Raw genomic sequence first — 25,722 nt, forward strand, 5'->3', positions numbered from 1 at the left:
TGTAAAGTGGGGCTTTTGGGATACCCATCTCATGAGGTTGGTAGGAAGATTGATGCCTAGAAGGGGCTTTGGACCTCACCAGCTGGTGGTGGACATCATTTGGCTGGGCTGAATCCCACCGAGGTGCAGGGTCCAGGGGACCAGCCTGGAGAATCATTAGGACTTGGGAAAGTGGGGAAGAGAGGTGGCTAGGGGAGTGTTCCAGCTCTGAGGGGTGGTTCCAATGCAAAGGCGAAGAAGCAGGGATATTTACAGTGGGCTGAGCTTGGCTCATTTCCACAGTGAAGGTGGGGCAGGTGAAGGTGTGAACAGAGGATTAAGTCAATATTGTAAAGTCACCTTGATGACAAGACTAAAGCTTTTTGGTTTTGTTCTTGAGGCAATAGGAAACCTTTGAAGATTTTGAGCAGAAGAGTAACATAAAGAAAGTAGTGCTTTTTGTTTGTTTTGTGTTTTATTTTACTTTTTTATTGTACTTTAGGTGAAAGTTTATACAGCAAATCAGTTTCTCATTAAACAATACATAAATAGTTTTATGACCTTGATTGCGAACCCTATGATGTGTCCACACTCCCCCCTTCTCAGCCCTGACTTTCCCATTTCCATTTGTCCAGTTTCCTGCCTTCTCATCTTTGCTTTTGGGCTGGTGTGCCTGTTTAGTCTTATATACCTGCTTGAACTGCATGTGTTTGGACTGTTTGTTTTATGGGCCTGTCTAATCTTTGGCTGAAGGGTGAACCTCAGGGCTGACTTCAGTACTGAGTTAAAAGGGTGTCCAGGGGCCATACTCTCAGGGTTTCTCCATCTAAAAAAATCTAGTAGAAGACAGTCAACTTTATTTATAACTTAATGATTTAAAAATACTACTTGAAAATCTTTCCACTATTTTGACTTGTTGTTATGTGCTGTCGAGTTGAATCCAACTCGTAGCAACTCTATGTAGGTACCACAGAAGGAAACACTGTCTGGTCCTGCGCCATCCTCACGATCATTGTTATGCTTGAGCCCATTGTTGCAGCCACTGTATCAATCCATCTCGTTGAGAGTCTTCCTTTTTTCCACTGACCCTGTGTTTTCTCCACGAACTGATCCCTCCTGATGACATGTTTGAAGTACGTAAAACGCAGCCTCGCCATCCTTGCTTCTAAGGAGCATTCTGGTTGTACTTCTTCCAAGACAGATTTGTTCGTTCTTTTGGCAGTTCATGGTATATTCAATATTCTTCAATTCAAAGGTTTCAGTTCTTTTCAGTCTTCCTTATTCATTGTCCGGCTTTCGAATGCATATGATGCAATCGAAAATACCATGGCTTGAGTCAGGCGCGCCTTAGTCTTGAAGGTGACATCTTTGCTTTTCAATGCTTTAAAGAGGTCCTTCGCGGCAGATTTGCCCAATGCAATGTGCCTTTTGATTTCTTTCTTTCTTTTCTTTCTTTAAATTGTGCTTTAAGTGAAAGTTTACAATTCAAGTTAGTCTCTCACTGGTCTTTTCTGAGTTTGAATTTTGTTCTACATTTTTCTCCCACTCTGTCTGGGACCCTTTCTTGTGCTCCCTGTCAAAGCAGTTGATGGTGGTAGCCGGGCATCATCTAGTGCTGAACTCAGTCTGATGGAGGCTGTGGTGGTTGTGGTCCATTAGTCCTTTGAGCTAATCTTTCCCTTGTGTCTTTGGTTTTCTTCATTTTTTCCTTGCTTGACATGGGTTGAGACCAGTGGAGTATCTTAGATGGGTGCTCATGAACTTTTAAGGCCCCAGGTACTACTCACCAAAGTAAGATGTAGAACATTTTCTTTATAAATTATGTTATGCCAGTTGAGCTAGATGCCCCCCAAGACCATGGTCCCCAGCCCCCAGCCTAGTAACTCAGTCCTTCAGGGAGTTTGGATGTGTCTGTGAAGCTTCTATGACTTTGCCTAGGTTAAGTCGTGATGACTTCTCTATTATCTAGTTAGTGTTTTTCCTTCCCCACCCCTTCCCTCCCTCATAACCATCAAAGATTGTTTGTTTCTGTGTGTAAACCTTTTCATGAGCTTTTATAGTAGTGGTCTCATACAATATTTGTCCCTTTGTGATTGATTTGTTTCACTCAGCATAATGCCCTCCAGATTCATCTTTGTTGTGAGATGTTTCACAGATTCATCATTGTTCTTTATTGTTGCGTAGTATCCCATTCCTCCACATGCTTGGTAAAGTAGAGGGCCAGCGAAAAAGAGGAAGACCCTCTCTCTATGAGAGGAATTGACACACTGGCTACAACAATGGGCTCAAGCATAACAATACTTGTGAAGATAGTACAGGACTGGGCAGTATTTTGCTCTGTTGTGCATATGTCTATTTGTGTGATGGCTTTAATTTCTCTAGGTGGGATTGCTGGATCATATGGTATTTCTATTTCCAGCTTTCTAAGGAAGTGCCACATCGTTTTCCAAAATGGTTGTGCCATTTTGCATTCCCATCAGCAGTGCATAAGAGTTCCAATCTCCCTGCAGCCTCTCCAACATTTGTTATTTTTTCTTTTTTTGATTCGTGCTAGTAATATCAGGATGAGATGGTATCTCGTCATAGTTTTGATTTGCATTTCTCTAATGGCTAGTGATCGCAAGCATTTCCTCATGTGTCTGTTAGCTACCTGAATGTCTTCTTTGGTGAAATGTCTGTTCATATCCTTTGCCCATTTTTAATTTGATTATTTGTCTTTTTGTTGTAGAAGTTGTTTTGTGTTTTCAAAGAATGATTAAGCCATGTAGTTGTTGCTAGTTACCATCAAGTCAATTCTGACTCACGATGACCCCTGTGTGCAGAGTAGAACTGCTCCACATGGTTTTCAAGGCTGTGAACTTTTAGAAGCAGATCACCAGGCCTTTCTTCCAAGGCACCTCTAGGTGGGCTTGAACTGCCAACTTTTTGGCTAGTAGTCGAGTGCTTAACCATTTTTGCCACCCAGGGGCTCCTAAGCCACCTGGAATGACAGCTCAATGGAAGGGAAATCAGGCGTGGCTGGGTGGGGCTGTGAGAACAGAGTGGGTGGGCAAGGGGAGAGAAGAAGGCAGAACCAGCAAGATGTGGTGATCCAGTGATTGACTGTAGCCAGGAAAGGGACCGGCCAAATGGCTCCATCGTCCCAAGAGTCTAGGAAGTGGAGTTTCGTAGCAGAAGCAGGGAGGACGAGGGAGAACCAGGCTTTAGGGAATGTCAGTGAGTCTGATTCAGACTTTGTATTTTGTGAGGTTGGTGGGTGTCTTAGTTATCTAGTACTGCTATAACAGAAATACCACAAGTAGGTGGCCTTAACAACAGAAACTTATTTTCTCACAGTTTAGGAAGCTAAAAGTCCTGAATTCAGTGTGCTGGCTCTAGTCAAAGGCCTTCCTTCTCTGTTGGCTCTGGGGGAAAGCTATTGTCTCTTTTGAGCTTCTACTCCTGGGCAATGTTTATGTGGCTTAGTATCTCTATTCTGCATCTCCGCTTCCTTAATCTGCTCCTTTTATATCTTGACTCCAGACAACCCTGTACTAATCCTATCTCATTAATAAAGGTGGCCCACTCCCAGATAGGATTATAACCACAGGCATAGAGGTTAGAATTTACAACATATGTTTTTGGGGGTAACAATTCAATCCGTAACAGTGGGAGTCCTAAGTAGACGGTAGAATTGAAGTTTGGGGAGGGTTGGGCCGTATGTAAGGAGCCATGGTGCTGCAGTGGTTAAACACTTGGCTGTTAACGGAAAAGTTGGCAGTTTGAACCCACCAGCAAGGACAAAGATGTAGCAGTCTGCTTCTGTAAAGGTTACAGCCTTGGAAACCCTATGGAGCTGTTCTACTCTGTCCTATAGTATCGCTATGAGTTGGAATTGACATGATGGCAACGGGTTCAGGCCTATGTAAGAGAAAGTGAAATAAGAAAGCAGAATTGCTTATTTAACATTGTGCTGGAGGTCCTAGCCAGAGCAATAAGGCAAGAAAAAGAAATAAAGGGCATCCAAATTGGTAAGGAAGAAGTAAAAGTAAAAGGAAGAAGAAATATTATCTATTTTCAGATAATATGCCCTTATACATACAAAACCCCCAAGAATCCACAAGAAAACTACTGGAACTAATAGAAGATTTCAGCAAAGTATCATGATACAAGATAAACATAAAAAAATCAACTGGATTCCTCTACACCAACAAAAAGAACTTTGAAGAGGAAATCACCAAATCAATACCATTTATAATAGCCCCCAAGAAGATAAAATATTTAGGAATAAATCTAACCAGAGATGTAAAAGACCTATAAAAAGAAAACTACAATTCACTACTGCAAGAAACCAAAAGAGACCTACATAAATGGAAAAACATACCTTGCTCATGGATAGGAAGACTCTACGTTGTGAAAATGTGAATTCTACCCAAAGCGATCTACAGACACAATGCAATCCCAATCCAAATTCCAACAGCATTTTTTAACGAGATGGAGAAACAAATCACCAACTTCTTATGGAAAGGGAAGAGGCCCCGAATAAGTAAAGCATTGCCGAAGAAGAACAAAATGGGAGGCCTCACACTACCTGATTTTAGAACTTATTATACCACTATGGTAGTCAAAATAGCGTGGTACTGGTACAACAACAGATACATAGACCAATGGAACAGAATTGAGAATCCAGACGCAAATTCAACCACCTATGAGCAGCTGATACTTGACAAAGTCACAATGTCCCTTAAATGGGGAAAAGACAGCCTCTTTAACAAATGGTGCTGACATAACTGGACATCCATCTGCAAAAAAGTGAAACAAGACCCATACCTCACACCATGCACAAAAACTAACTCAAAATGGATCAAAGACTTAAATATAAAACCTAAAATGATAAAGATCATAGATGAAAAAATAGGGACAAAGCTAGGAGCCTTGATAAATGGCATAAACAGAATACAAAACATAACTAACAATGCACAAACACCAGAACAGAAACTAGATAACTGGGAGCTACTAAAGTTTAAACACCTATGCTCATCCAAAGAGTTCACCAAAAGAGTAAAAAGACAACCTACAGACTGGGAAAAAAATTTTGGCTACTACATATTGTATCAAGGTCTAATCTCTAAATCTTCAAGATACCGCAACATCTCAAGAACAAAAAGACAAATAACCCAATTGAAAAATGGGCAAAGAATATGAACAGACAGTTCACCAGAGACATTCGGGGAGCTAACAGATACATGAGGAAATGCTCACAATCATTAGCCATTAAAGAAATGTAAATCAAAACTACAATGAGATACCACCTCACCCCAAAAGGCTAGCATTAATCTGAAAAACACAAAATAATAAATGTTGGCAAGATTATAGAGAGACTGAAACACTTATATACCAATGGTGGGAATATAAAATGGTACAACCACTTTGGAAATCGATTTGGTGCTTCCTTAAAAAGCTAGAAATAGAAGTACCATACCATCCAGATCCCACTCCTTGGACTATATCCTGGAGAAATAAGAGCCCTCACATGAATAGATATATTCACACCAATGTTCATTGTAGCACTGTTCACAATAGCAAAAAGATGGAGGCAACCAAGGTGCCCATCGACAGATGAATGAATAAACAAATTATGGTATATACACAAAATGGAGTACTGTTGTTATTGTTGTTAGGTGCTGTTGAGTCCTGGTGCACAACACAATGAAACACTGCCCGGTCCTGAGCCATCCTTACAATTGTTGCTACGCTTGAGCCCATTGTTGCAGCCACTGTGTCAATCCATCTCATTGAGGGTCTTCCTCTTTTTCACTGACCTCTACTTTACCAAGTATGATGTCCTTCTCCAGGGACTGATCCCTTCTGACAACATGTCCAAAGTATGTGAGATACAGTCTCACCGTCCTTGCTTCTAAGGAGCATTCTGGTTGTACTTCTTCCAAGACAGATTTGTTTGTTCTTTTAGCAGTCCGTGGTACATTCAATATTCTTCACCAACACTAAAATTCAAAGGCATCAATTCTTCTTTGGTCTTGCCTATTCATCGTCCAGCTTTCGCATGCATATGAAGTGATTCAAAACACAATGGCTTGAGTCAGGCGCATCATAGTTCTCTAGGTGACATCTTTTTTTTTTTTTTTTAACGCTTTAAAGAGATCTCTTGCAGCCAATTTGCCCAATGCAATGCATCTTTTGATTTCTTGACTGCTGCTTCCATGGGTGTTGATTGTGGATCCAAGTAAAATGAAATCTTTGATAACCTCAATCTTTCCTCTGTTTGTCATGATGTTGTTCATTGGTCCAGTTGTGAGGATTTTGTTTTCTTTACATTGAGGTGCAATCCGTACTGAAGGGTGTGGTCTCTGATCTTCATCAGTAAGTGCTTCAAGTCCTCTTCACTTTCAGCAAGCCAGGTTGTGTCATCTGTATAACGCAGGTGGTTAATGCATCTTCCTCCAATCCTGAAGCCCCATTCTTCTTTGCACTATGTACTTCATACGCCGTTCTTCTTCATGCTTCTACATTCTGAGGACACCTGAGTGTAGGGTGTGCCCTAAACCTAATCACTTCTGAGTTATAAAAAGAGCAGATTAGACACAGAAGAAGCACAAAAAGGGGCGGGCAGGGGTAAGGAACGAAATACTACACATGAGAAAGAACAACGATGAATCCACGAAACACCTCGACATGGATGAATCTGGAAGGCATTATACTGAGTGAAATTAGTCAGTCACAAAGGGACTAATATTGTAGGAGATTAGTATCATAAGAACTCAAGAAAATGTTTAAACACGGAAGAAAACATTCTTTGATGGTTATGAGGGTGGGGAGGGAGGGAGAGGGAAATTCACTAATTAGGTAGTAGACAAGAACGATCTTAGGTAAGGCAAATACAATACACAATACAGGGGAAGTCGGTACAACTGGACTAGACCAAATCCTAAAGTTTCCTGAACCCAACCAAACACTTTGAGGGACAGAGTAGCAGGGGTGAGGGTCTGGGGACCACAGTTTCAGGGGACATCAAAGTCAATTGGCATAACAAAGTTTACTAAGACATGTTCTGCATCCCACTTTGGTGTGTTGCATCTGGGTTCTTAAAACCTTGCAAGCAGCCATCCGAGATGCCTTAACTGGTCCCAACTCACCTGGAGAAAAGGAAAATGAAGAACACCGAAGATACAAGGAAAATACTAGCCCAACAGACAAAAGGGCCACATAAACCAGAGACTCCATCAGCCTGAGACCAGAAGAACTAAATGGTGCCCAGCTACCACCAATGACCGTCCTGACAGGAAACAGAACAGAGAGTCCCCGATGGAGCAGGAGGAAAGTGTGGTACAGAACTCAAATTCATGTAGAAAGACCAGGCTTAATGGTCTGACTGAGATCGGAGGAACCCTCAAAGCCATGGCTGCTGGACACTCTGTTAACCCAGAACTAAAACTACTCCCGAGCCAACTTTTCAGACAAAGATTAGACTGGACTATAAAACATAAAATGGTACTCGTGAAGAGTGCGCTTCTTAGTTCAAGTAGATACACGAGACTAAATGGGTAGCTCCTGTCTGGAGGTGGGATGAGAAGGCAGAAAGGGGTAGGAGCTGGCTAAATGGACATGGGAAACCCGGGGTGGAAAGGGGGAGAGTGCTGTCACATTATAGGGACTGCAACTAGGGTCACATAATAATATGTGTATAAATTTTTGTATGAGAAATTAACTTGAGCTGTAAACTTTCACCTAAAGCACAATTAAAAAAAATTATTAAATTAAAAAAAAAAGTGGAGCATGGCTGAGCTCTTGATGGGGACGTGGAGAGAAAGTGAAAAGCAGGTGGCCGGGGACTGGGGTGTGACAAACACACTCACAGGAGAGGGACCGGAGACAAGGAGGAACTGCCTTACAGCCTTCTGCAAGGTAAGTTAGATAAGAAGTAGGCAGGTGCTATGAATGGAATTGTGTCCCCCCAAATATGTGTTGGAATCCTAACCCCTGTACCTGTGGCTGTAAAACCCATTTGCCATCAAGCTGATTCCAATTCATAGCTACCCCATAGGGTTTCCATGGCTTTAAATCTCTACAGAAGCAGACTGCCACATCTATCTCCCGAGAACCACTGACCTTTTGGTTGACAGTGGATCGCTTTAACCACTGCGCCACCAGGGCTCCTTTGTAGATGTGATATTGTTTGGAAATAGGGTTTTCTTCATTACGTTAAGGAGGACATGTCAGTGTAGGGTGTGCCATAAACCTAACCCCTTCTGAGTCATAAAAAGAGCAGATTCGACTCAGAAGAAGCACCAAGGGGTTCGGGGGGAGATGGATGCCAAGGGAGGGTCACCAAGGAACTGAGGAACGCTGGCAGCACAGAAGCTGAAAAAGACAAGGATCTTCCCCCAGAGCCGAGAGGGAGAGCACCCTCCCTGAGAACCAGTACCCTGAGTTTGGACTTCTAGCCTCCTGAACCATCAGAAAATAAATTTCTGTTTAAGCTACTCATGTGTGGTATTTCTGTTACAGCAGCACTGGGTAACTAATATGGACGGTACCCACTTACAGATCACAAGTCCCAGAGAGGGCCAGGGTTGTCCCATGTTCCCTCAGTGGGGGTGGTAGGAGCCCTGGGCTCTCCTCTCACAGTAAATTTTGCCCCTTTCTCTCCCTGCAGGAACAAAGCGGCTCGGCCATGGCCCCAATCCTGACAACAGTGCCATCTAAAACTGCTCCTCCCACATTCAACAGGACCAATAAGTTCACAGCTGGCTTCCAGAACATCGTGGATGCCTATGGCGTCGGCAATTACCGGGAGATAAACCCAGGTAGCAGGATCCTACACGTCTGTGGCACAGTTGGGCAGCTGGGAAGTGGAAGCCGGGTGAGATCTCCCCCGAGGTGACCAAGGAGGTGAACTGGTGAAAACTGGACTTTCCTAAAACCTTGCTTGATTTCTTAATGCCACGCAAAATCTTCTGTAAATACTGATTGTTGGAAAGTTAGTTCATTGTCCAGATTTCATCAATTTTCCCTGAGACGCAGGCTTGCCAGGCAGCCAGCATTGGAGTTTCCTTTGCGTGTCCACCAAGGGCCACCTCCAGTTGTCTTCACAAAACCAAAAAAATCCAAACAGTTGCCATCGAGTTGACTTTGACTCCCGGGGTCCCATGCGTGCACGATAGAACTGCGCCGTAGGGTTTCCAAGGCTGTGAGCTTTTGGAAGCAGATCACCGGGGCTTTCCTCCAAGGTACCTTAGGGTGGGTTCGAAGCACCACCTTTTGGTTAGTAGCCTCGAGTTTAACTGTTTGTGCTGCCCAGGGCTGCTGTGGTTATTGTGCGAGAGAGGCGGGAGCACATAGAACGTGGGTCACAAGGCTCGGTTCTCAGTGGTGCTAAGCTGCAGGGCCCCGGACTAGACCAGATGTCCTTTAGCCAAGCAGTGCCTGGTGCTGTTCCTCACCAGCCTGAGTCCCAGCCTAAACACGACCTGCGGTGGAGAGGCCCTGGGGCTGGGAGTCCCTGGGAGTAACTGCTGGAGGTGTGCGCCACAAGTGAAGGTGCAGAAACAAACAGGAGAGGGTGGTGGACAGAGTAGAGGAAGCCCTTGGAGATAGAAGCCTGGCTTTAAATCCTGTCAAACTTCCTGATCTTGGGCAAGTCATTTAACCTTAACCTCTCTAAGAATCAGTTAGTTACCGCAGCTGTCATAAGGGAGTAATAACACCCACTTGCTATGAGCTAGGAGTGCCTGGATGGTGCACATGGTTAACGTGCATAGCTGCTAAACTGAAGGGCTGGAGGTACAAGTCCACCCAAGGGTGCCTCAGAAGAAAGGTCTGACAATCTGTTTCTGAAAAATCAGCCACTGAAAACCCTAAGGAGCACAGTCTACTCTGACACCCGATAAGCTAAAGTATGTGGAAGCAAACAAGGGTCAAGGGTGGGCTTGGTGAAGGCAGACAGAGTCAGGACACAGGGAACCCAGCATGGGGTCCTGGAATGTGAGGGAGAGATCTCGGTCAGGGAACCCAGTGGATGCTTGGAGAACTCAGGCTGTCGTCTCACCTCCACAGCTCCCTATACCATCATCACCTTCCCCTTCCTGTTCGCTGTGATGTTCGGGGACTGCGGGCATGGGGTGGTGATGCTGCTGGCAGCCCTGTGGATGGTCCTTAACGAGAGGGCCCTGCTCTCCCAGAAGTCCGACAATGAGGTGGGTGTCCGTCACGTGTCTTGCCCTGTCTCCTTGACTTATGAACTGAGTAGTAAAAACATGTGTTTTGTTTTCACCGTGGAAATACCAGGTTTTTATGAAAAGTCAGCGAAAGACAGAATGTTGAAAAAAAGGGACAAAATTCAACATAAAACGCTTGGCTGAAGGTAGCCCCTTTAGATGTTTGTTTCTGTTTTTGTGCATGGAACAAAAAAAAAAATTTTTTTTTTTTTTTTTCTGACATGAGTTCCTTTTTCTTTATCTTTTTTTCTAAAGCAGTTTTTTTTTTTTTTTTTGCTGATTATAAAAGGCACTACATGTTGATTGTAGGCATTTGGAACCTATAACAATCTCAGAAACCCTGGTGGCCTAGTGGTTAAGAGCTATGGCTGCTAACCAAAAGGTTGGCAGTTCAAATCCACCAGCTGCTCCTTGGAAACCCTATGGGGCAGTTCTACCCTGTCCTACAGGGTTGCTATGAGTCGGACTTGACTTGGATGGCAATGGGTTTAGTTTTTTTTATAACGATCTAAACACCTAGAGAACATCACAGTTAACATTGTTGTGTGTCTTTCTAATTTTTTTTTTCTGCATACAGGCCGTCCCCCAGGTTACGAATGTGAATGTCTGACTTATGTACAGCCTGTAGTAATGAATTAACCACTGTAAAGCCTATTATATTAAAAATTTGAGGTACATACAATGGTTTGTCATATCAAACAGGTGCTTCTTTGTGATGCTCATCAAAACATTATTATTATTATCACTATTATGTTAAAGATGTTTTAGTGTGTCTGTTTCTTTAATGTTTTTTATGCATAGAAAAACACATTAATATGCTATATACTAGGACAAACAATTGACTAACTGACATTAGATACAAACCGTACCTAACTGTACCGACTTAGGTATAAATTCATCTTAAAGACAGATTTAGGAATGGAACTCATTCGTAATCCCAGGTCTGCCTGTATACACAAACAGTAAGTCTAAAAAATTGGGATCAAATATTGCGTATTCATTCGTAGCCCACTTTTTGGGCTTAAAATAAGCTGATTCTCATTCTTTGTGATTGTTGCTGTTATTTGTGGTAATGTTCTATAAATCTACCGTGAACACTGAATTCACAAACACTGAGCCAGCGCCTCAGAGGAAATGCTGAGTTAGGCTCCTGTGAGCCTCTGGTCACAACATTTTCATCAACTGGTCAGTATAGAACCCTGTTTTTTGTGTGTTTCTGTTTAAAGACATCTTACTGAATACACACTGTCAATTCACTCACACTGAACTCATGGTCAACAGCACCGTCACTCATGCCTGGACGAAGCTCACCTAGCAGATGCATTTTCTCCGTAATGACCATTACAAACTTCCCAGCCTTCGGAGCACTAGACAGCACTTTAGCACTATGCTTGGGACCATTTTAGTCAGTGAAATCACCAACAAAAATATGAAAAATGTAGCACTAACTAGATTACAAAAAATACGCTTGTCTATTGACTTCGAGCTGAACAAAAAGGCAGATTGTCTCCTTGTTCCACCTCAAGTAGGGGCCGTGCTGCATTGGGCGACTCAGACTTCTCACCAGTCTGTACGTGGTTGGGGAGGCGTAATTTAAACCCAAATCTTCTGCTAACCCAAACTCTCCACAACATTAGAGGAGAAAGAAAACAGTTTTATTATTGAATAAGCATTAAACAAGAAAGTAATACGCATCACAGGCAATCGCTGTAGAGATTGCGAAGACAAATGAATTTTTATCCTTTTATATAGCCAAGTGGAGCCCTGGTGTTGCAGTGGTTAAGTGCTCGGTTGCTAACTGAAAGATCAGCAGTTCAAACCCACTGACAGCTCTGCAGGAGTAAGATGTGGCAGTCAGCTTCCGTAAAGATTAGAGCCTTGGAATCCATATGGGGTAGTTCTACTCTGTCTTATGAGTTGGAATCGACTCAGTGGGTTTATATAGCCAAGCAGATAGAACCCATTCATACATGTTCTCAAGATAAGTGATAACTAGTCCCCAGGTAAGAAGACTTGACCGAACCGTGTGTCACACATACCAAACAAAATCATGCATAGTTCATCCTAAATTCACCTGTGTTTGCTAATTGTGTTTATCCAAAGACAAAATAAACTTCTCATATCTTCATGACAGAGGTAGATTTGCAACTAGGAGCCAAGCGCCAGCTGAAGTTAAGCACCCATCCTCCCAGGAACCTGAGAGATATGGGTGCTGTCTTCCTTGACCGATGGCACGTCAGAGATGGATCACATTTCAGGCCCTGGAGAAAACTTCCTGGGTTGTAAAGTGGCAAGAGGCTCATTTAACGTAAATTTTACATACATGCCAGGGAGGCAGAGAAAGAACTGATAGTTACTGGTTTTCTAAAGTGAATGCTCTACGAAAGGTGGGGTCTCTGCCCTTTTTTGGAACCCTGGCGGTGCAGTGGTGAAGAGCTTGGCTGCTCACCAAAAGGTCGGCGGTTCAAATCTACCAGCCACTCGTTGGAAACCCTGTGGGGCAGTCCTACTCTGTCCTGTAGGGTCGCTATAAGTCGCGATGCACTGGACAGCAACGGGTTTGTTTGTTTGTTTCCCTTCCCTTTTTTTCCAAACAGAACTAAGCCCTCCCCCGCTCTTTTTCTTCTCACTGCCGTGAGTGTTGATGTTGGGGTTACACATAAGCCCTAGGGAGTATCCGCGAATAATGAGGATCGACTGTATCAGGAATAATTTTCACATGGCAGAGCCCCTGGCCTGCGTTCTTGTAAAACCCTGAGAAATCCTAAGTGTCTTATCCTTGCCACCAGGCTTTACGTTTCTCTGCTTTCCACGAGGTCTCCTCCAAAGAACGTGGTTAAGGCTGAGACACTCAAGAGTCTGCAGTGTTTCCAAGTTAATGAGTTAGAGTCCTGTATGTCGATTGTCTAATACATCCTACAAAGCGGAAACCGGCTTTTAGTTGTGAGCTGTGTTCTGCATTTTAAGGGTATCTACCCCTTGCTGGAAACCCTGATGGCACGGTGGTTAAGTGTTACGGCTGCTAACCAAACTGTCAGCAGTTCGAATCTTCCAGGTGCTCCTTGGAAACCCTGTGGGGCAGTTTGCTCTGTCCCGTAGGGTCGCTATGAGTCAGAATTGACTCAATGGCAATGGGTTTTTTTGGCCCTCTGTTACCACGGGTGGAAGTAACTTGAGCTAGTTCAGTGATGTCATAGTGGGTTCATCGTGACCAATGCAGTTTTTCCGTGACAGATGTGATTTCCCTTAATAAACATCAGCGCTCTCGAAGTTACACTCAGCCATCTTAGGACCGTCGATACACATGGATTCTGGTATTGCAGGAAGGCGTTTTCTGTGCTCCGCAAGCATAATGACAAAATGAGTAAAGATTTGACCACTGGCCGTAAAACCTACCAGCCATCTGTGACCAGCTCAGTCTTGTCCCTTGGAGTCAACAGCTGCCCACATTCATGTCCTTTCCTGAGCTCACGGGGCCTCAGCAGCTGCTTCAGGGATGTTTTTAAAGAGAAGATTGTGTGTATGTTCTAATCGGTGAATTTTTCAGAGCAGTTTTTGGTTTATAGGAAAATTGTGCAGAAAGCACCAAGGGTTCCCAGATACTCCTTCTGTCCCCATCCACCTTTCTCCTGTTATTAACAGCTCGCATTTGTGCGGTACATGGCTTATGTGTTTTGGTTTCCACATACCAGCCTAGGACTTTTCTGGGTCTCTGTTAAGAGCTCAGGAAACTTGTGCTATGTATCTTCGTGGGTTGGGATCACGGGGCTGGTCAAGGAAAAAGATAGGATCACAAGACGGCAATGTTGCAACCCCAAGAGTATGGTCCCCAGACATTCGTGTAGCTCAGTATTGAAGTCACTCCTGAGGTTCACCTTTCAGCCAAAGATTAGACAAGCCCATAAAACAAAACGAGACTAAATGGATACACTGGCCCAGGGGCTGGGAGGAGAAGGCAGGAGACGACAGGAAAGCTGGGAATGGGGAACCCAAGGTCCAGAAGGGGAGAGTGTTGACGTGTTGTGGTGTTGGCAACCAATGTTACAAAACAATATATGCATTATTTGTTTAATGAGAAAATAGTTTGCTCTGTAAACCTTCATCTAAAATACAATTAAAAAAAGATGGCGATGTTGCACAGCAAGCTATTTACTGGAGCCGACGTGCTGAAAGTAGCTACATGAAGGGGGCAGTCCCTCTTGCTACACACAGCAGAAGCCCCTCCAAAAGCAAGCAGCATGTGGAGGAGGCCACCAGGAAGGGAAGAGGGCAAGGTTACTCCCGGGGGAGTGGGCAGGCAGAGGTGGGGCTCACCTGGCTAGGCAGTCCTCTGCAGCAGGTGGGGAGTCTCTGGGTCAATGAGCTCCTGAGGACAGCAGTGAACTGGGGTCCTTATGACTGAAGGGTTTATCTTACCTAAGGCCAGCAGATATTGGGCACAATTTCGTGGGGTGTGCAAAGCAGGCAGGCTCTAAATGGTTAAAAGCTACTTATTTGGGGTGTTTTTAAAGCAATCGAATATGTAAAAGTTTGAATTTGGTGCCAGCTGGCTTTTGGAGCTAAGGGGCATCACTCTGCTTAAGAAGAAATTAACCTGGAGCCCATGCCCAGAGGCCATCTGTGGCTCATTTATGTGACATGCATGCTCTTCCTATCTGGATTGCTTTGATGGCTGCCATGGGCACGGGGCTCTCTCTATGGGGCCCTAGGAGTCTTGCTGCGGCTACGTGGTTCTGCTGGAGACGTCCCCCTGGGGCCTGACTCAGGGCCACTGGTGACCGCCCTCTCTGTCTCTTTGAGGCCAGATTTGGAACACCTTCTTCTACGGGCGCTACCTGATCCTACTCATGGGCGTCTTCTCCATCTACACTGGCCTGATCTACAACGACTGCTTCGCCAAGTCTTTCAACATCTTCGGCTCTTCGTGGAGCGTCCGACCCATGTTCAGAAACGGCACATGGAAGTAAGTTTACAGACAGAGTGGGTCACTCGCTGGCGGTCCACGTGGCTCCTGTGAAGGTCTTCAGGGCTGGGGGCGTCTACACCTGGGTCTGCTCAGAGGTGCACCCACAGGTTCCGTCTATAGAGGGCAAGACCTGGTGCCACTTCCTCAGTAACTGTGCTAGCAACTGTAATACATGGAAGTGTTTTTAAAAACTTGAGCTCAATTAAAATGCAATATGAAGCACATGGAACCCCTGGGTGGTGCAAATAGTTAATGTACTCGGCTGCTAATCAAAAGTTCGGAGGTTCGAGTCCACCCAGAGGCGCCTCGGAAGAAAGGCCTGGTGATCCACTGAAAACCCTATGGCGCACAGTTCTCCTCTGACACACACGGGGGCGCTAGGAGTTGGCATCGACTCCACAGCAGCTGGTTGGTGACGCCCATGCCACGCGCCAGGCACTGTTGTGCCAATAAGGGATAAAGCAGGCGTAAACTGGGGGGGCTGGCAGGAGCCATAGAGGCGGGGCTTCATGGAGAAGGGGGCGCTTGACACACGTCTTGCTCTCGCTGGGAACCTAGACCGTCCAAGTGCAGGCCAAAGGCTTGCTCTAAGAAAGGCTGAACTGCACAGGTTCCTGGTGCCTAGTATTCAGACTCTCCACAAGGGCATTTCTTTGGCTGTTCAGAGCAGGCTGATCCCAACTTGAAAAGCAAAGGGGACGGATGTAAAGAGATTGGGACCCTCGCCCCCTCGCCCATTGCTGATGGGATTGGGAAATGGTGCAGCCACTGTGGTCTTCAAACAGTTGAACATCAAGTTATGATACGGCCCGGGAGTTCCACCTGCTCTTGGTATCTGCGTTACAACCGCACCAGGAAACCAAGACTTAGGGATACACCGCATCCTGTTTATCCTTCACCTGTTGGTAGCCGCCCTGGGCTGCGTCTTGTAGTTTTGTATGAGCCCCCTTCCTCCCTACCCTTGACCTCCTCTCTGATGCATTGTGACTGTCCGTTTTCATCACTCATCCCAGTGAGGGCTCTTGGAAACTCCCCCTGTGAGATCTTTGGGGACAGGCTGTGACTTCTGTGGCCTTGGTGCCTAGGACAACACTAGGCATTTGGCAGATTTGGAACTTTCATTTGTGGGGTTAATGAGATGCACCTCCCAGCAGTTAGGGTTGGGCTGGCCTCGAGCTCACAGCTGACAGCACTGTAGCCACTCCCCTGACATCCGGCTGACCATTGCTCTCTGTCCTTTCTCCTTCTGTAGTAGCCAAGTGTTGGAAACAAATACCCTCCTGCAACTGGACCCGGCCGTCCCGGGAGTGTACTCTGGAAACCCATACCCGTTTGGGATTGACCCGGTAATAACGCCTTCTTGGGTTAAATATTTATTATAAAATGTCTTGTTCGTCATTCATTCAATGATTTATTGAGCGCCTATTATAGAATGTCAGAGTGGTATAATAGAAGAAGAATAAGCTACAAGTCAGGAATCTTGGGTTCTAACTGGTTTAGACACCTAGGTGCTGTATAAAGTTTAGCAAGTCACTTCTTTGCACGGTTTAAGATCCATTTTACAAACGAAAAAATGAACATTTTCTCTGACTTTCTTTCTGGGTGCTTGTCATAAATTTAATAATATATTAAAAACCTGTCGTCCACTTTAAGTAATAATAAACTTATATAAGAATAAAAACAGCAACAAAAATGTCTTGTATGGAGATCTCTCTGTAGAGAGAGAGAAAGTGCCAGAACCTATCAAATCAGCAATATGTATGCTGAGAAATAATAACATGTATCACAGTTTTGGCAGTACAGAGCTGGACTCAGTGAAGACCTTCCCCACACCCTCTACTCAGCCCTGGGTCATTTTCCACACAGTTCCCAGCCAGCTGCCTTATTCTCCTCTACTCAGCCCTGGGTCATCTTCCACACAGTTCCCAGCCAGCTGCCTTATTCTCCTCTACTCAGCCCTGGGTCATCTTCCACACAGTTCCCAGCCAGCTGCCTTATTCTCCTCTACTCAGCCCTGGGTCATCTTCCACACAGTTCCCAGCCAGCTGCCTTATTCTCCTCTACTCAGCCCTGGGTCATCTTCCACACAGTTCCCAGCCAGCTGCCTTATTCTCCACCACCAATATCTTCTCTACCAGCTATACCCCTGCTGGATAATCGTTCCCTCTTTAAAAGGCCCCTGGATGCCCAGGAAGTGTGCATACTAAATAAGCCATTTAGCACCCTAATTAAGTTCCTTTCCTTGGGATTTTCTTGTAGTGGCTAACAGATCTCCCTTTTTCTTAGAAAAATATAAATTTGCTTTCATTTTTGCTTTATTTCACTGCATAACACTGATAAAAGTTAAAAAAAAATATGTGCTTTTATTTATTGTTTGCTTTGTGTTTGCATGACTGTATTTGTGGCATTTCCCTTAGAAAACCTCATTAACTGGTTTCTTCCCATCAGAGGGTTTATGCTTACTTCCTTCATCCAATGGAGATGTTTAAAAGTCTGCCTTACTTACCAGGATTCGAGCCAAGAAAAACAAAGGTGCTTTTCTGCACAGCTTTAGACTTAAAGGGGTTTGGGGAAGACACACGAAAAAGAGCCCTGGTGGTGCAGTGGTTAAGTGCTCGGCTGCTAACCAAAAGCTTGGCGGTTTGAACCCACCAGCTGCTCTGTGGGAGAAAGATGTGGCAGTCTGCTTCTGTAAAGATGAGACACCCCATGGGGCAGTTCTACTCTGTCCTTTTGGGTCACTATGGGTTGGAATTGACTAGATGGCAGTGGGTTTGTGTTTTTGGTTTGGGCAGACACATGCCATTCATGGTAAGCTCTGCACATCACCACTAGGTGGCAGCCGCGTGCTCCAGATGAGAGGTCTAGAAATGAACTTGGCAAATGCTGCCAATAAGTGTTTCTTCTACCCTGCCTTTGTGAGAGAGAACCTGAGACTTCAATTTTGGTTGTTGACAGTTGAGTAAATAACAGACCAGTTCCTGTTGTTACCTGATTAGGGTCCGTGCCCTGGAGCAGTCGAGCCAATGAAACACGCTCCAAGTCAGAAAGAGTGAGAAAGTTTATTAAGGAGATGCATACATCACCCAGGACCCGGCAGCAACACAGGCTGTCTCTATGGAGCCCCAAAGAGCAATTTTACATTAGAGCTTATACAGAATCTTACAAGGGTTACAGGTATCTTTGTAGTCCCCCGCCAGACATTTCTTTATTAGGCTAAAGAGACACATACCTAACACCTGGGCTCCAAATTTCCTGTGGGGGTTGTACGCCACAGGTAGTCCGGAGGGAACAAAAGGTTATTTGCAAAGTTGTGGTATATTCACACAATGGAATACTATGCATCGATAAAGAATAGTGATGAATCTGTGAAACATTTCATAACATGGAGGAACCTGGAAGGCATTATGCTGAGTGAAATTAGTCAGATTCAAAAGGATAAATATTGTATAAGACCACTATTATAAGATCTTGAGAAATAGTATAAACTGAGAAGAACACATACTTTTGTGGTTACGAGGCGGGGAGGGAGAGAGGGTGGGAGAGGGTTATTTACTAATTAGTTAGCAGATAAGAACTACTTTAGGTGAAGGGAAGGACAACACTCAATACACGGAAGGTCAGCTCAACTGGACTGGACCAAAAGCAAAGAAGTTTCTGGGATAAACTGAATGCTTCAAAGGTCAGCAGAGCAAGGGCCGGGGTTTGGGGACCATGATTTAAGGGGACTTCTAAGTCAATTGGCAAAATAATTCTATTATGAAAACATTCTGCATCCCACTTTGAAAAGTGGCATCTGGGGTCTTAAATGCTAAGAAGCGGCCATCTAAGATGCATCAATTGGTCTCAACCCACCTGGATCAAAGGAGAATGAAGAACACCAAGGTCACACGACAACTATGAGCCCAAGAGACAGAAAGGGCCACATGAACCAGAGACTTACATCATCCTGAGACCAGAAGAACTAGATGGTGCCCAGCCACAACCGATGAATGCCCTGACAAGGAGCACAACAGAGAACCCCTGACGGAGCAGGAGAACAGTGGGATGCAGACCCCAAATTCTCATAAAAAGACCAGACTTAATAGTCTGACTGAGACTAGAGGAATCCTGGTGGTCATGGTCCCCAAACCTTCTGTTGGCCCAGGACAGGAACCATTCCTGAAGACAACTCATCAGACATGGAAGGGACTGGACAATGGGTTGGAGAGAGATGCTGACGAAGAGTGAGCTACTTGTATCGGGTGGACAATTGAGACTGTGTTGGCATCTCCTGTCTGGAGGGGAGATGGGAGGGTTGAGAGGGTTAGAAACTGGCAAAATGGTCACGAAAGGAGAGACTGGAAGGAGGGAGCGGGCTGACTCATTAGGGGGAGAGTAAGTGGGAGTATGGAGTAAGGTGTATATAAGGTTATATGTGACAGACTGACTTGATTTGTAAACTTTCACTTAAAGCACAATAAAAATTATTAAAAAAAAAAAAAGTTTATTTGCATCAGTTTAAAACAAAGAACAAAGTCATTAACATTTGGTCAAAACAAAGCCATGAACAGAGGTATGTGTGGAGGCAGGCAGAGGGAGAATAACTTACAGATTTACTATGGCCTTAGTTATGTTAAGCTTTCAGTTGCCCGTTTTGAAAAAGGAGAAAATATGCTGGGGGGTATTGGGGTCACACTGCTGAGTTAACCCGACTCTCGGAGACCCCATGTGTGTCAGCGTAGAACTGGGCTCCACAGCGTTTTCAATGGCTGATTTTTTGGAAGCAGACCACCAGGCCTTTCTTCCTAGGTGCCTCTGGGTGGATTTGAACTGCCAGCCTTTCAGTTAGCAGCCAAGTGCTTAACCATTTGCACCACCCAGGGATTCAGGAGTAAACCATTTTCAGTGTTCGGTGCCATCCAGCTGGTTCCGACTTCTAGCGACCCCACGTGTACAACAGAATGAAACTGCCCAGTCCTGCGCCATCTTCATTGTTGCCGTGTGTGAGCCCATCGTTGCAGCCATTGTGTCAGTCCATCTCATTGAGGGTCTTCCTCTTTTTCATGGACCCTCTACATCCTTCTCCAGGGACTGGTCCCTCCTGATGACCTGTCCATCCTGGCTTCTAAGGAGCATTCAGGCCGGACTTCTTCCAAGACAGCCCTGTTCATTCTTCTGGCTCTAAGTGGGTTGCTGGCCTCTCCCATCTTGTGGATCTTCTCCCCTCAGTTTTCCAGGGTCCTCCCTCTGTCTTCCCACCTCTCCTCTCTTACTGAAACTGAAAGTGTCACCCGGGATTTGTTTATACTTGCCACCTGTTACCTGAGTAGGGTCTGCACCCTGGAGCAGTTGAGCCAATGAAACATACTCCAGGTCAGAAAGAGTGAGAAAGTTTATTCAGGAGATGCCTACATCCCTGGGGACCCAGCAGCAACACAGGCTGTCTCTATGGAGTCCCAAAGAGAAGTTTTATGTTAGAGCTTATATAGGATTTTACAAGGGTTAGAAGTGTCTTTGTAGTTACTTGGCCAGAGGTATGCTCAAGAGGGGCCATTCTTTACAGGAGAGTGACAAAAGATACCTGCCAGACATGCTTTATTAGGCTAACGATATGCATATCCAATACCTGGGCTCCAACTTTCTTGTGGGGGTTGTATGCCACAGGTGGTCAGACATAACAAAAGGTTATTTGCCTCAGTTTAAAACAAGAATGAAGTCATTAACACTTGGTCAAAACAAAGTCATTAACAGAGGTATGTGTAGGAGGAGGCAGGCAGATGAAGGAGAAACTTACAGGTTTGTCATGACAGTAGTTATGTCAAGCTCTCAGTCACCCATTTTGAAAGTGGAGAAAACACGCTGGGGAGTGCTGGGGTCACACACCCAGGAGCGTTCATATTCTAAGTTTTCTTGAACGAGGTAATGTCCTTAAAATGCGTTTGTAGGTTACAAAGTGCAAAACCAATACAAATACAAAAAACAAACAAATACAAGTTGTTATCTTATAGGGCAAAGGAATTTCATGATTAGTAAGCAGTGGGGGGCGGGAGATGGGGATGGAGTCCCAGGGGTGGCTTTACAGTCTAGATGACCTTCCTTTGCTTTAAATCTCATGGCTCCTACCACCCTCTCTCTTCCTCAAAAACCCACTGCCGTGGAGCTGATTCTCCTAACAACCCTATAGAACAGAGCAGAACTGCCCTACAGGGCTTCCCAGGCGGTACATCTTTACAGAAGCAGGCTGCCACATCTTTCTCCCCAGGAGCGGCTGGGGGTTCCAACTGCCAACCTTTCAGTTAGCAGCCGAGTGCTTTAACCACTGCGCACCAGGGCTCCTCTCCCTCACAGTCCTTATCTGGTCCATCAGCAAACACTGTCTGCCCAGTTCTGCTTGCCCCAGACAGCTTCTGTGTGTATGTTAGCATTCACATTACGTACAAATGAGATGTTTAATTTTTACATAATATAAATTTCTGAAGTGTGGTTTGTTGACTTAAAGTTCAGTATCTAATTATGACTCCTGCTAAAATATTTGGACCTCGCTACAGCTGGGACTTTTCAAGGTGGTTTCTGAATATTTTATACTTTTTTTTGGCCGGGGGGCGGTGGGCTATGAAATTTACCATAGACACAGGTTCAGGCAAAAATTGATTACGTTTGGTTTCCTTGTGTTCTTCCCTCTCTCTCGGTAAGTAGACCACGGACAGGTATTATTACATCTATTTTCCAGAGAAATTAAATTTGAGATCTTTAGAAAAAAACGATTTGCCAAACATCTTGTCCAAGCCAATGTTATTTTTTAAGCTCTAAATGTGTTGACTGCTGAGGACCTGTGCTGGCTCCTTTATTCGGTGTGGCTGAACAAAACCCATCGCTGCAGATTGATTCTGACTCATAGCAACGCTTTAGGACAGAGTAGAACTGCCTCACAGGGTTTCCCAGGAGTGGCTGGTGGATTTGAACCGCTGACCTTTTGGTTAGCAGCCATAGCTCTTTAACCACTGAGCCACCAGGCCTCCTTGGCTGAACAAGCTATCCTTTATATGTAAATATTAAAGAAAAATAAACTTGTAGAATATAGAGTGTTAGAAAAGATTACTAGATCGTTAAACCCAGCCTTCTCCCCACTGCAGGAATATGACTCACACATCTTTGGCAGATACCTTTAAAAAAGCAATGCATTTTTTGTGGGGTGGCAGTAATTGCTACGGACTCATCTAAAAAGTCAACCCAACACTGCTTCTTGGTAACTTCTTTTCATTGGTATTAACCTCTAAAGATTCTCAGAGTTAGTCTAAGTTCTTGTTCTCATGAAAGCCTTTTCTTGGTTGGCTCCTGTTTTCCTTCTAGATTCCTTCAGTTATTCTTCTTGACACGGTTTCCAGACCCTTCCACGTTCTACTCTCCTTTCCTTGGATGTTTGTGAGTGTGTCCCTTAATTAGAGAATCCAGAGTTGAATAGAATAGATGTAATCAGATCCAGTATGGTACCAGTGACACTCTTGTTCTGGGTACAATAGTTCTCTTAATTCTGCTGAAGGCTGCATCAGATATGTGAGTACCTTGTCACAAGGTTGCCTTTAACAAAAAAGCAGATTCCAACCCTCTATGACCGCCATTTTGCCAGATCTGCCGCACTCTGAACTTCCAACCAGTTTTCTTTTTGATCCTTAGTGTGGTACTTCATACTGACTTCCATTAAAATTTCATTTTGTTAGTTTTGACCTGTTATTTTCAAGTTCTGAAATATTTTTGATTTATGAAACTTTATCAAATTTTTGTTCTCCGCAGATTTTATGAGATGCTTTACCTGTCTTCATCCAAGTTGATAGAATGTTTAAGGGTTAAGGTAGAATATGAAGTACGGTAGAAGGCGTCTAGGGATTCCTCAAGGTCGACAAAATTCTATTAATATTCTTCTTCTTTTTTTTTTTTTTTTTTTGGCTTTAAAGGGCAGGAATTTGTTTTCTCACAGTTTAGGAGGCTAAAAATCTGAGTCAGGGCACCGGCTCTAGGGGCAGGCTTTCTCTTTGTTGAAGCTAGGGGAAGATCCTTGCCTCCTTCAACCCGCCTTCCTTGGTTCCTGGGCCATTTCCGTATGGCATCGATCTTTCCCCATCTGTGCAACTTCTGTACCTAATCTATTTCTTTTTTTAAGAATGTTTTATACTTGATTGACCCTAACAAAGTTTTTTTTTTTTTTTTTTTTTAAGTGTTTTAAGGACCAGGGTCTGAAGTCAGATTGCCTGTGTTAATCTCAGGTTTTCTGTTTACTAGCTATGTGATTTTGAGCAAGTCACCTTCTCTGTGCCTGTTTCCTCACCTGTAAAATGGGCATAATCACAGCCTATCTCATAGGGTTGCTCAGAATACGGGGTGACTCTTACATGTGAAACGCCAAGAACAGGTTCCGGTGCATAAGCGTGGGAAACGCTCTGTGCATTTATTTTAGTTGCCATTATTTCTTCCTGGTTGTGTAAATCTCACTGAGATAAGGGTAGGCAAGTAAAATGGGCACATCATAACTATTTCATAGAGGTTTTGTTAGAATTAAATGAGATAGACACAATTAAAGAGCTTAGTATGTGCCTGGTTCTTCACATTTATAACACCTTTAGTTCATCGGATTTGGCCGGGTCTGAAATGCTGGTAGGGGCCCTGGTGGCACAGGGGTTAAGTCCTAGGCAATGAGTTTTTAAAAAAGTGCTGGTAAGGTGCCCTGGTGCGATGGTTCTCAACTGCTGACTGAAAGGTCAGCGGTCAAACTCACCAGAAAAGGCCTGGTGATCTGCTCCTGTAAAGATGACAGCCTAGGAAACCTATGGGGCAGTTGTACTCTGTAACCAGTTGGGCCACGGGAAATGCAGGGGGGAGAGGGCAAGTCTGGAGCAGTTTAGATGCTGTATTTGCCCAGTAGGGCTGCCATGACAAAGCACCACATGCTGGGTGGTTTAAACAATAGAACTGTATTCTGTCACAGTTCTGGAGGACCAAAGTCCAAAAAAATCAAGGTGCCAGGAGGGCTGTCCTTCCTTGTCTCTCCCAGCTGCTGGGAGCCCCCACGTATTCCTTGGTTTGTACCTGCAGCGTAATTCTGTCTCCACCTCTGTCTTCCCGTGGCTGTCTTCCTGCTGTATCTGTCTCTGTGTCTCTCTGATAAGAACACCAGCCATATTGGATTAGAGCCCAGCCTACTCCACTATGACTTCATCTTAACTAATTACCCATAACAGATGTCAAGGAGCAGGGGGAGGGTGGAGCAGCCCTCTTGTGTTTTGGCAGCTCTTACTAGCCCTTCCCCCTCCCCAACCCGCCACTTTCCCAACAGCCTTCTTAGTGGTTGTCCAGTTGACTGTGGTTCAGGACACTGTAAAGAAAGAACCAGCCAGCAGGGCATAGTTCCTGACCACAAGTATGTGTGTATGTGTCCTGTAGAATTTTTATCTTAAGAATAAATAAAGAAATGCTCGGGTTGATTGGAAGGTAGATATGGCAAGGCACGAAGATAAGATCGGACCATTTCAGAATGGCCTTTCATTTAGAACAGAAAAAAAAACCACGTAGGATTTTTAACCCCAGTTTTCTTCCAGCAACTTGCTATTTTCCTCAAATAGGAATGGCCCCTGCTCCTTCAGGAATGGCTATTTGTTCACTGAACCTTTTGGTGAAAATTCATAAAGTGCACTGATTGGGGCTTTCTGAGCCCCCTCAGCAGGTTGATCTAGGCTGATGCTAAAAAGGGAGTCTGCACTGTGGCTGCCTCCGAAAACGGAGCTGTCGCCTCCATGCCAGTAGAATTTCTGAACTCTGGTCTCATGTGCGTGTTGTGTTTCCATCCAGGTTTGGAACCTCGCTTCAAACAAGCTAACGTTCTTGAACTCCTATAAAATGAAGATGTCCGTCATCCTGGGAATTGTCCACATGGTTTTTGGGGTTATTCTCAGCCTCTTCAATCACATGTAAGCTTCATGAGTCCCTTTCTGTGTGTTTGGCCAAACCGAGGCTGAGTACTCACAGAGCACTGTGTGGCCCTGCAAGAGTCTTCCCAGAAAGGGTGCTTCCCCAGGGTCTTGGTTTGAGCCAGGACACGCAGGTTTGCTGGAAATAGCAGCTCTGCTTCTTCTAAGCTGAGCTTCTCAAAGGCGAATACACCCCCCAACCCAGAAACATTTGTGGGTCAGGTTGTGTCCTTCCAACCTGAAAGGCCCATCCACTGGTGGGCAAATGGGAGTGTGGTGAACTCTGGCCAAGGTGCCCTCCTTTTCTGACTCCCGTTTGGTGTCATTCCTTCCAGCTGGCAGCACCCTCTGACTCCCTTCTTTGGTTGCTAATGTTGTCATGTCTACTCCTTCCTTTCCTTCTATCAAGATCCATCACTGAAGAGGTTCTAAAACTTACTTGTGCTGAAGGTATACATGTTTGAAAACAGCTCCAAATGTCCTGTTTGGTGGCACCTTTTGTGAACAAGGTGGCTGAAATCCCACCCACCATGCTGGTTATGAGTGGATGGGGGCAGCGTTGTGCCACAGGAATGGTACAGGGTTTGGAGCCAGAAGTTCAAGCCCCAGTTCTAACTCCTAC

At 44.7% G+C, this 25,722-nt stretch overlaps 1 protein-coding gene across 3 annotated transcripts in view; it reads left to right on the forward strand.

Moving 5' to 3' along the window:
- Window positions 1-25,722, forward strand: part of ATP6V0A4 (ATPase H+ transporting V0 subunit a4) — a 91,037-nt gene that overhangs the window by 51,475 nt on the left and 13,840 nt on the right. For all 3 annotated transcript variants that reach the window (XM_049894112.1, XM_049894114.1, XM_049894113.1), the window contains 5 exons: window positions 8,633-8,783; window positions 10,033-10,172; window positions 14,999-15,156; window positions 16,412-16,505; window positions 24,982-25,100. In XM_049894112.1, coding sequence (XP_049750069.1) covers window positions 8,633-8,783; window positions 10,033-10,172; window positions 14,999-15,156; window positions 16,412-16,505; window positions 24,982-25,100 — 662 coding nt within the window. The remainder of the gene's footprint in view (window positions 1-8,632; window positions 8,784-10,032; window positions 10,173-14,998; window positions 15,157-16,411; window positions 16,506-24,981; window positions 25,101-25,722) is intronic.

The sequence above is a fragment of the Elephas maximus genome, chromosome 8 (assembly GCF_024166365.1).
Source record: "Elephas maximus indicus isolate mEleMax1 chromosome 8, mEleMax1 primary haplotype, whole genome shotgun sequence".
NCBI lineage: Eukaryota > Metazoa > Chordata > Mammalia > Proboscidea > Elephantidae > Elephas > Elephas maximus.